We start from the raw sequence: 12514 nt of genomic DNA on the forward strand, positions 1-12514 counted from the left end.
GATGTGACGCTGTCAGACAGCATACAAAGTTATAAAAAGTTTATTGAAAGGAAACTGAAAGTAGAAAATGTAGAGAAAGGAAGATCTTAACATTTAAAAGAAAATTGAATCAGGAGGCTTTTCTAAGAACTATATAAAAAGGGGTAAAAGACAATACATAAAAAATGGAAAATGAGAAGGGGTTATTCTATGAAAATCATATGGAAAAGTAAAAAAATGAATAAAAAAGTCTGAACAATGCATCTTGGAAGGCACCGTCAATGCTAAATGACCTGCAACACACTGTCATTTAGAAGGTCTTGTTTATTTCAGCCAAGCTAAACCACATTTTCTACACCTTACAAACAGCATCACCGTGATGGAAATAGTGCGAAACGGGCCAGAAACTTCCCATCCATGTACAAATGAACAGCCCTCAACTCTGAAATAACTTGAAATAGACAATTATTTCAATCATCCATCATTATTATTCCACGTTTGACATAAATCATACTTTGCTTTTGACTTTAGATTCAACATCCGTCCGTCCGTCCGTCCTTCTCGACTACTTCCTGTCAAAGGTGTCTACTGAAGCTTATCACAGCTGTCTTTGGGCAAAAGTCACGGGAACACTTTGGAAAGGTCTGAGGCCTCAACTGAATATTTCACATATTAAAACAAATAAAACCGGAACGGTCCAAAAAAAATGATGGCATCCGTATCTTAATATTTTACGCTGTAGGCTTGAGCAGCAATCCCGCCAACATCTGATCTCTGTGGAGCTCAAAAACAATCCAGCATCTGTCAATGGACATTTTTAATCCACTGCTCCTGACAAAGCTGTCTCAAGTTTGAACTGTGCTTTTTGGTGCATTTTCCATATGTTCAGTGGAAGTCAAATTAGAGCTCATCGAGGGCCATTCAAAGTGACTCCAGACTTTTCAATGTGTTCTGAGCTATATTTTCATGTACAACTGTTTTTTAGTTTTAATTTCTTGACACTGGATAGAATGTGTCACTTCACGATGCCTTGATTGTCTTGAGATTTCATTTTGCCCTGCACAGATTCGGGGCCTCACATGACATATCAGCAAAACATAACTGACTCCTTGCATATTTCACAGCAGGTATGGTGTTCTTTTCTTTGAAAGTTTAAGTTTTCCATCTGTGAATGCAGAGCTGTTGTGACACTCAGCTCTTCCAGTTCTGACTCATGAGTCTAAACGGCATTCTTCCAAAAAAGGAGGCTTGTCAACATATATTTCAGCATTGGATGCTTTGATCAGAGAGAGATGTACCTTGATCTTTGAGATTAATTTTGTTTTAATGTTTCCCTTGCGTCTTTCTCTTCTGCCATGCTATGATCAACCTGGGGATGCATTTTGTCTTGTTCTGCTGGCTACAGTCCCATGGGCAGTCCTTACTCTTGCAAGTGCTGACAAAGCTCTAACTTCTTCATAATATTTGCAACTACAGTCACACACACATGAGCTTCTCTGCTTATGGTCATAGCCTTCATCTTAATTGTGCTTATCTATAATGTTCTTTCTAAGTTCCTGTTTTATTTTGGAAATCAAACAAGAACTCGGAGTGAGAGTTCTTTGACTCCCCTGTTCTCTTCTGTCCTGATTGTTAACACCTTTATCTGGTTAGCCCACGTTTCTATATATCCTTCCCTTCTTGCTGTCATCATTTAGTCCTGCTCTCTGTGTTTCTCTTTTAATAATAATAATACTGTCATTTAGCAGATGCTTTTATCCAAAGCGACTTACATCTGAGAGAACAAACACACGGGGAGCAATTAGGGTTAAGGGCCTTGCTCAGGGGTCCAAGGTGGTTGATCTTGGTTGCCATTCTGCGTCCTCCAGACTCAAGCCCTCCTCTGTAGCCACTAGACTACCACTCCCCCTACTCCTACCTTTTGTTGCCCTTTGTGATATTTTCTGTCTTGGATGTTAGATTTCTGGTTATCCCGCTGAGGCTAAAATAAAGGCCTTTTTTTGTTTCCTTCTGCCCTCAGCTCTTCTGTGTTTGGATCCTACTCTTGCATGTCCTGATAATTACTCTGAAACATGAGTATGAGCGATGATTTTGGAATAATTCAAGGGTGTTTAAGGGTAAAACTCATATTTCTGGGCTATTTCAGACTAACCATGTCAAATAAATGACTAATGGTTTAGAGTCTCAAATACTAAATAGTAAATGCATTTATGTTTCATTGAATCATCTATCAAAGGGAATAAAGCATTGTTTCAATTTAGTGTACAGGTCCCAACAAAGTTTGACCATGTCTGTATAAATTAAAAAATTAAACAATGTCGGTCCAAAACTGGTGAGCAGCTGAAATCCTTTCTAAAGCAACAATGGAAAATAATTAGAAAAAAATCCACTTGTACAACTACAGCAAGTGTGGCTGTAGTAAAGTAGAACAGTCCTTTTTCAACTGAAAGGTTGCTGATTTACTTTAGATTTTTTACTTTAGATCATTAGATTTAGAAGACACATTTATCAAAAGCGACTTACAACAGACAAATACAATCAAGCTACAGTAACACAGTAGATCACAAAGTAGGTGTAGATAAAACAGTATTTAAATAAGTGTAGCTAAATGCCACTCAGACGACATTCAAGTGCTTAGGAAGTTAATGTGGGAGCGCAGTTCACAACGGTAGAGGGTGTTAAAAGAGGACAGTTTTCAACACTTCCTTGAACATAGAGGGACGACTCTGCTCTTGTGGCTACAGTCAACTTGTTCCACCATTGAGGAATGACATGGGAGAAGAGTTTTGATTGAGATGATCTTGTATGAGGAGAGGGCAAGGCCAGTCTGTGTTCTTGTAAAGAGTGCAGTGCTCATGAAGTGGTGTAAGCCTTTACAATTGAGTTTATAGGTGCGGCGGACCCCGAGATCGCCTTGTAGACAAGTGATAGGCTGTTTTATTCAAGCAGTCATAGGTAGCCAGTGCAGCTCAATGAACAGAAATGTGGCATGTGCCAGTCTGGGTTGATTAAAGACCAGATGCACCTCTGCATTCTGGACCTTTTGTAGTGGTTTGATCACACAAGCTGGAAGGAACTGGCTTCCCTTAATGATTAGAGAGCTAGGAGAGTATTGCAGTAATTGAGGTGGGATACAACCATGGCTTGTACCAGGCGTTGAGTTGCATATCGAGTCAGGTACGCTCCTTTTTTTTTAATGTCATAGAGAGAAAAATGACACGAGCAGGATACCGAAGCAACATAGTCAGAGGAATATTACTGGTAATTAAACATAACACCCAAGTTCTTTGTAACCTTCGTGGAACCCACAGTTGTAGACAATATTTTTGTTGACATCGAGGCTGAACGCATAATGGGCAGAGATAACCAGGACTTGAGTTTGAGACGGATGAAGGATCCTTCATCCATGCAGACACATTTGTGCAGAGATTGTGGGGTCATGCAGTAGGAATGATAGATACAGTTGTGTATCATCTGCATGGCATGAGAAGCTGTGTGAATGAATAATCTGGCCCAGAAAGGTGGTGTATATGGCAAAGAGAAGGGGCCCAAGTACCAAGCCTTGGGGCACCTCCATGGAGAGTTGATCTAATGAAGATGTTTTCCCCTGATAGGAACACTTTAAAGGAAGGCCCGGACTTAACCCCCATTGTGCATGTTTAATGTGCATGTTGAAGTGCCCTTAGGCAGGATACTGTACCTAATGTTGCCCACAATGCATTTCACTGTAAATGAAAGATAAATTAACATAATTGTATGCAATGAAGCATCATATAAACGGGTCTCCAAGTTCCAAAATGATCTCTTTCTGTTGTTAAAAGGTAAGGTGATGTAACCCCTGTCCCATCTTCAAAACATCTTGCTGACACAAAGGCAACCAACAGTAAACTGTTCTTTCTATTCTGCCGGGACCTAGCATGCAAGCGCTATAATCTTAGATGTTTTAGGCTTAAATTAATGATATAACTGTATTAATCAGAAATTAACATCAGTGGGAAAACACACACATATTGGAGTGGAAATTATGTGTACAGAGCTGTAGCTGCTTTGAGTATAAGTTATTTTTATTATTATAGTATTGTTTTACATGTAGGGGGTTGTAGCCAGTGAAAAGAGAGTAAAACATGAATAAACAAAGTGAGCAAAGGCAACCTCTGAGGAAAAGGCAAGTTTAGTTTAAGGAGGGAGAGGGAGAGGAGATGGAAGGGAAGAGGCAAAGCATAGAAGGGTGTGGGTTAGAAAAAATATGAAGTATAGTAAGCTCCCTGTTATGACACACAAGCCTGCCCTTGATACATCATGAAAGAGGTGAGGGAGACACAGAGAGGACACAGAGCAGCAACATGAAATATACATCACTAAGTTGTTACCGTTAAACTGTAGCCGAAGGCCGTACCAACCAGCAAAATATACTGCTTAGTCATTCAGTTTGCTTTAATATTCAGGGTGAAGGTTACAGGTAAATTACTTTAGGAGTAAGTAAATGATTGAGTCCTCTTTTTATTCCTCTAAGAGGTTGATATTGAGTTTACAGACTTGTGGTTCTATAATTTTGTCAGACTTATGGTTTTTGATTTATACGTACATTTGCAGTCCTTTTCAATTCCCTGAAGGCAAAGCAATCTATTTATCTGGAGTAAAACATATCTACAGACAGTTCAAATGGCTTTACAATACAGGAATAAGAGACTGAATACATTAAAAGGAAATGTACAAGAATATTAAAAGAGAAACTAAAAAAACTATTTAAAGAGGACAGAAAGACCGCTCTGTCCCAGACCTTTGTATCGCCATCAACAAACTATAAACTCAATATTAATGTTAATTAATACTGTTAATTTAGCAGAAACCTTTTCTCCTTGTAAGAAGAGGAGCAGATATTACGGTAGTCATCCACTTCGAATGTTGACTATAGGCACAAGCCCAGATGCAGAAATACACACAAGGCTGAGGATTTCCAGCAAGTCCCTCTCAAACGCCACATTTTTAAAATTACTTGAGGTTACATTCTTGTATAATCTTCAGTCACAACTGACACATCTGATATTGCTTACAGTTTTATAATTTGTTGAAGTTGTTGCTCAGATTCTTCAAAGGGTTTCACCTTTTTCCAATAAATGTTCACTTGACTGAGGAGAGTGCTTCTGAACATTGGTTCATGTTAGTGCTGTGTGTGATGTTGATCAACCAATAATACTAAACCTTCTGTACATGTCTGTGTGTTCTCCACATCAGGAACAGATTTAAATATAAGATAAACACCATGTGGTTCAGAGATGAGCAAAGCAGATCATCTAACAGATATTTGGTATCGTTTTGGATCAAATACTATCAAAAGTGACTTTAAGCACAAATACATTTTCAAACAATTAAATAGATGTCATGTTTCTTTTGAGAGGTTCACTGATGTTTCTGGTGGTTTAATGGAAATGAACTATTCTGCATTTCTTCCTACACTGTTCTCCTAAATTAAAGAGTCATGGTACATTATTTTCAGTTCAGCCTAAGAAACACTACACACACTAGACAGCTGATATTTAACTTGTCCCACTTTTGTGTCTACTGTATGTTATTTGTAGCCCTGGAAGAACAGGGTGTGTTGAAAATGTCATGTTAAAGACTTTTTTTAAAGATACATTTGACCTGACATACAATTTAGCAACATCCTGGTGCTTCTGCAGTAACTGTCTGACTTTATCCTTGTGATTTCACTGCAGTGAAGGGAACATGACCCAGTCACTGCAGCTGTGATTATGCACAAGTTACTCACTTTCCCATAAAAACACACTGACAAACACACACACACACACACACACACACACACACACACACACACACACACACACACACACACACACACACACACACACACACACACACACACACACACACACACACACACACTGATCCACATGCATGCAAACACAGTTACCTCGTCCAGACAAATCAGAGGGGGATTTCACTTGGGTTAGAAAAGGAAATCGGATATGTTGCCTGTTTCCTTTCTACTTGTACTCGTGCCTTTCTCACGGATTGTAGCCACTTCTACCTGCTCTTTGAATTTCCTTGCAGATGTTTCATTTTTTAATCATTATTGTTTTTTCTTGACTTAATAGTGACTCATAGGTACAAACATGTGTGTTTTAACTTATACTTGAAACATAGTTCTGGGTCCAATGTTCAGTTTATAAACTTTCTACAGATATAAAAGTGCAATGAGATTTGGTTCATTATTAGAGATTTAAACTAATTAATCAACTCAAAGATAAGTACAGTATAAATGATTTGATGGGTTCTAATGAATCAACAACGTCACACATGGTATTTTTAGTGCCTATTGTGTTCATACTGATGAACACAATACGGAAAAATCGTACCAAAGACCAGATGGTTGCACACTAGAGGATTATTTAGATACATTTTGTTCTGTCAAGTTTCAAATTGGGGAGCACCCATGTAGTTGTTGAGGGGGGGAAAATCAAGCTCTACACTGGGCCTAAGATTGTGTTGCGTGTAGCCGGCCAAATGTAAACATGCAGAGGACCAAAATGTACAAAACGTGTAATGAATACCAGCTAGATATCCAACATGTAGATTCTTATTTTCTAAATATGTTTTCTTAATCGCAGAAGAATTGTTCCCATTTTTGATACACAGCAAAATTGGATCAATTATTAATCAGTTTGCAGCTGGTGGGTAAAGGATAAGTTAACAATGTAAACGACAACATCATTTCCACAACATATGGTAAATACATAGGCAGTTAGTGCACACAACATATTTCTAATATTCTAAAAGTAAATTTGTGCGAGAATTTAGTATAAATGTGTGGTCAGATAAAGTAATCCTGGGGTGTAGATCTCTCGCAAAAGATATAATTCCCTTGAAGTTGTGGAAGACACATGGTCTTCATACTACTACTTTTATTTGAATGCTTTATGAATGAATGAATTAATTAATTAATCTTTATTTCGGCTTGTACAGAACAAGATGAAAAGGAAGGGGAAAAAAATCAACATTTCTATTGCCGAAAAGGTGTAGGCTGAAGCCGTAGCTTATAGTGCCTACCCTTTTTTCTTTTGATCAGCAAAAAATATGAGACATTAGTTTTTACTCAGTGAAAACAAACAATACATAAAGAAGAAAAAAATAAGTAAGACAAAATATAAAATTGACATTTCACATCCTAGAATGTCCCCTTGAAAAATAAAAAGGATGTGAAAAGCATTGACAAAAACAACAACAACATTAGTTTAATGCTAAATACCATGCACCACATGTGTATTAAGATTTTACCAAAGTAAAAGACAAACATACAAAATGTATTTTAGGCTGCATGATATGATGATGAAATGGGCTTTAAATTTAACGCCTTTGTCAACAGCATAAAAATTCACTCGAACGGAACAGATAATAGCTTTCTGGACGAGTCTTGTTATTTAATTTTTTATTTCATGAGTGAAGGTAAATGGTAAGTGAATAATGGAGTTGTTGTTTCTGTCTTATCTTGTGGTAAGTCATCCATTATTTGTTCTTGGATGTCATCTGTGCTTTCTGCATTTAAGACATTTAAAAATATTTAAGGAAACTGCATTGCAGCATCTCAGGACCCATCATCTATTACCTCACAGTTAATTAATCGTGCTTTGTCATTCCTAGCAATGTATTCATTTATGTGAGTGCTTCATAAGCAAAAGTGCTACACAGCTTTCTCTTGGCAGCATGGCTGGATGTTTTAGGTGTAAATGTAATGTAGCTTGACTGAGAAATACTCCAATCCTCAAGATACCTCCTTCATGCAAGAATGGGTTTAATTTGTAAAACTTACTCTCCTTTGAACTAAAAAATGCTTTCTTTAATTTCTAGTTTTTTTTATCTCATCTGTGACTTTTTTTCCACCTTTATTTATTTCTAAAGGGGCAATTCACAGCTTTTAAAAATAATATTGCAATAATATCTAAGTCATTGTAATTCAATTAGAATAAGAAGCTTTATTATCATTGTACAGTATACAACAAAATTTTGTTCGGCAGCATCCACCAGGGACAGCAGCTACATTCACAAGTCTTAATTAATCAAATTTATTCCTACAGTGTCCAGATTTAAAGTTTATACAATGCCAATTCATAAAAACAGCCTAATGTATCCAACAGACTGTTTTCACTTTGGGACAATCCCCTGTCCCAGGGGAGAGGGGAACAAAAACAAAACATTAACAGGACTCAAAACCTCCAGCAGAACCGGACTCACGGAGGATGGTCTTCAACCAGCAGCTTCTTTCCTATCTTCTACACAAGGGATTTCCCTGGCTTTTTACATTTGTTTCCACCTTTCACTTCAGTCTGACATATTTTCACTCACCTTAACCTATCTGGAGATTTCAGTGAAGTCTTCTAACTCTTCAACAGCTAAACCTCCACAGACTACAGAAAGTTTAATACTCTTCAACAGTAGAAATATGCACGAGTAACTACTGAATAGTTTCTTAAAAGAATGTTAAGTGTTCTGTTTCATTGCCAGTAAGGATACAAATCCATCTTTCCAGCCTTTCTACAATTAGCCACCCTCTTCTGTTTGTACCCACCATCCATATGATGAACACGGTTATAAAAAGTTTGTTTTTTTCTTGTGGCGACATCACCCAAACACAAGTTCCAAGTCTCCCGCCACAAGAAACCGGGCCTCCTTATAATAGCCCCTGCAGCTCATTTTCTCTTTCATCCTCCTAGTCACTCATTCACTCATAAACCATAAACTGATTCTTTCATTTCTGCCCCCAGAAATAAAACACTTCTATAACACACGCAGTTACTTGACCACAAAGCTCCATTGTATTTCTCGAGGCCTTGAGATTTCTCTAAACGATGCCATCGTTCTCTGTTTGTGTTGTCCTCTCTTCCTTCGACTGGTTCTGTTTTCAGTGGGGTTTACATACGACGCTGCGCCAGAGGCCGTCTGACCACTCGTCTCCTTGACAACTGGTGGCAAACATTTATCGAGCCAAACTAAATCCAGATTCTCTCAACCACACACTCAGCTCTGGGCGCTACTGCTGCTGGATGTGAATGGTTGTGATTGTGTAGTATGAGCATGTATGTATGCACGCATTGAGGAAAAGGAACTGAACCCGACACTGCTGTTTTGTGTACTGAAGAAAAAAATCAGCATTAAAATGTTATAAACAGACAATGACATGAACACATGCTATTTTAATTTAAAACACCCCTTCTCAGCTACAGGTATGTCTTCATGACTGTCTGTTTATATCATTTCTAAGTGAGTCATAATGTCCCCCACTCATTTCCCTGTGTTTCACCTCCTTCACAGATTTTCTGTCCATTATATGTTGAACATGTTCTGTTCTCATCTTCATCACCCTCTCGTGGGGACCGGGGGTGGACGATGAGAGGCAATGGAAATAAAAGTCAGCAAATTATGAGATACGAAAAAAAAAGAAGCATGAAAATAGCAGAGAGAATACAAACATGGATGTATGGATGAAAGGTGGAACAAAATTAAACAGAAACACACCTGCACACACCTTCATCTGATATGTCATTAAAGCACAACACTCGTGGGAGGCATGCTGTCTCCATCAGCACAGCTCTGGTGAAACCATTAACATTACACACATACTCTCTCACCTACAAGCTCCTGTGCGACACAAACCCACACACAGGCAAGAACTCAAAACAATAAAATTATACAAGCTACTGCAGAAATTAAAGCAAAGCAAGCTAAAAATATGTTCGTTTGTTCACGCTTGATTTAAACAGGTAATGTAGTGTAATTTGAAAACTAACCTCAAGCCACATTAAGCTGCTGGTATTTCTAAATAGATGCACGTGCCTGTTATTCCTATACTCTACTGTATGTATATCATGAAATACATTCCTCCCTAGTTACTTAACCTGTGTCAAAAAGAGCAACGTGGATAATTACTATAGGAATGACCACAAATGCCAACATGTTGATCTCAAAATTAACTTCAGAAACGATGCATGATCTAGTACAGAAAAATTACCATACACTTAAATACGGCACATCTATTAGCCTGTTGATAACATCCTGTTTCATGGTTGTATGCTATAATACAGCTGCTCACCCACAATTTATCAGCTCTGAAATCATTCACTTTTGGTAGACAACAATGGTCTTTTTCTTGACTTTCTTTCTGGTGAGCAGGACTGGGTCAATGAGCTGTGTGAGACTGGCCTGCCACAGTGAACGTGAGCAGTGGAGGGTAGCTGATGTTTATACTCCATGGAGAAAAAACACACAGGACAAGAACCTTATTACAGGACCTTCAGGCTTCAAGTCTAAGAAATGGAAGCTGCTGATAGGATCGGTGAGGTTGGGCTCCACAGCTGCCAGGGTCAGTCAGTAAGAAGATATGAAGCAGTAACCTTTTGAAAGAGGATACGTTCAACCCTGCTTCCAAAATAATCCAATAATTTGCACATTATTAAAATGCTATATTAAAATGAAAATTGCACAAAGACAACCTATTGCATTTTGGAAATCAAAACATATACATTGTTAATAAATTATCATTTTCATTTGGCATTGTCTTGCTGAAATAAGTAATACCTCCATCGAAGAAGATGCAACCAAGATGGCAGCATGGGCTCTTCTGAAAGCTGTTCTAATATCATAGCAGAGGCAATTAAGTATGTGATTTTGTCAAAAGGTTAAACACTATACACTGAATGCAAGAAACTGCAGAATCCCCAGTCTGTGAGAAATACCCAGTCTGGCAAAAAATCTGTCAATGCACAACTGACCAGTCTACCTTATACTGTCTCTCATAATGCAATGTGCCACCACTACAGCTAATGCTGGTCACTGCAGTCACAAGACCAACTTCCAGTTGTGCCTTAGCATGGTGACTTTTAGGGTGGAATTCTACCAAATAATGATAACCACCAGACCTGTATGTAGTACATACTCTATACCACATAATACATATATGGTAGTTGAAGATATCCAGTTAAAAGATGTCCTCACTGCTGACTTTAGTTGAAAGAGTCACCTAAAGATCAAACTTCGAACTGGAAAACCAAAAATTTCTCATCCATTTCCTATACTTTTGACTATCTGACTAATGGATTGGGGCCAAATGTTTTACTGTGTACAGTTGCTTTCTTCACCTCACCACCTGATGAATATATGGTCAGTGCTTTATTATCACAGAAAAAACACTCCAGGAGTTGTAGAAGCATGTGTGATACCATTATTGGCACATGTGTTTGCAGTTGAGCAGTTTAATGGCCTCTTGGGACATTGCTGAGGAACAGGTCAGTGAAGATGCATCAGCATGGACAAAATTGGTAAATTTAGTCAGAAAAAATAGGCTATAATTTATTTTAAAAAGCAAAATATGAATGAATGATTCATTTGCCTTTTCATCCTACAAGAAATACTTGAAAATGCACATGCCACTGAAACTGGATACATATATAAATAAAAATGTTACCTTTAAGAAGAAGGATGAACTTCAGGCACAGCAGGTATCTATGTAGCTCCATTTATAAAACCGAATGAAAGCAGCCACAATCTGTTTTTCTTTTTCTTCTTATTTTTCTCTTTTTCTGTTTACAAAGTGGTTCCTCCCAACCTGCTGGAAATGCAATGTTTTTTTGTCTACCACGCATTTAGATCTCTCTTTCCTCGAGAGATGCGTGAAATCCGATCAAACTGCAGTTAAGTGGCATGTTGACTGACTCACACACATGTGGCTGACGATTTCTCCAGTTGTTATACCTTTATATAAATAAAACATAAAATAAAAAGAGTCACAAAGACAACTCTTGTCCGTGATTTCGTTGTCTTTTCTTGATCAAAGTTGTCATATTTCCGTTTTCAAGTTTGAATGAAACTCTTTATGGGAAAAGGGGGGGTAAAAGTCTCTGAACGCCTCAGTGATCCATGCTTTGGCGTGAAAATCCCTGCACCTGTCCCGTCCAACAAGATGCCGCAGTTCACAGTCAATAAACCGTTACAAATATATTGCACCTCCTTAAACCATCAATCAGAAGCAGCAGGCTTCATCCCTCCGGACTCCGTCGCGTCGCGCGTCTTTGCAAGCCAAACTCTTCCAGAAACTCCGCTCTTTAAGCAAAAAGTTTGAAAAGAGTTGTTGATCGCGGTCTTCTCGAGAACTTGTTATCCATGATTCACTCCGCGAAGCTTTATGGAGTCACAACAAAACTGTTGATTCCAGTGCGTCTCTGTCGGTGAAGGTAAGTCCCTGCGCTCCTCTGGTAACGGAGTCTCTTGACTTGAAAGAGCGCATTTATCTTCAGCTCCCTCCCTACACGCGTCCACCTCCATGCACTAGTCCTCTCTCTCTGCAGCTGCTTCACTGACACACGTCAAACCCACATCTCCCTCTCTCCTCTCCTTCCTTCTCCCTCTGAACCAAGAGTTTTTTTTATTTAATTTTTGCAACAAATTAACAACTACAGGCCGATCTCAAATCTTAATTTTTTAAGTAAAATAATTGGTTTTACAAAAGCTAAATAACCTTTTAACA

The 12514-nt window shown here is 38.3% G+C and overlaps 1 protein-coding gene across 1 annotated transcript in view; it reads right to left on the reverse strand.

Annotated features, from left to right (window-relative positions):
* The window catches only part of itga10 (integrin, alpha 10), a 36215-nt gene extending 23910 nt beyond the window's left edge, over positions 1-12305 (reverse strand). Inside the window, exon 1 of the mRNA XM_061716903.1 lies at positions 11456-12305. Within this exon, the coding sequence (XP_061572887.1) occupies positions 11456-11507 (52 nt within the window). The 5' untranslated portion in view covers positions 11508-12305. The remainder of the gene's footprint in view (positions 1-11455) is intronic.
* Positions 12306-12514: the final 209 nt, after the last annotated feature.

Source organism: Cololabis saira, chromosome 3 (assembly GCF_033807715.1).
Source record: "Cololabis saira isolate AMF1-May2022 chromosome 3, fColSai1.1, whole genome shotgun sequence".
In the NCBI taxonomy this organism is placed as follows: domain Eukaryota; kingdom Metazoa; phylum Chordata; class Actinopteri; order Beloniformes; family Belonidae; genus Cololabis; species Cololabis saira.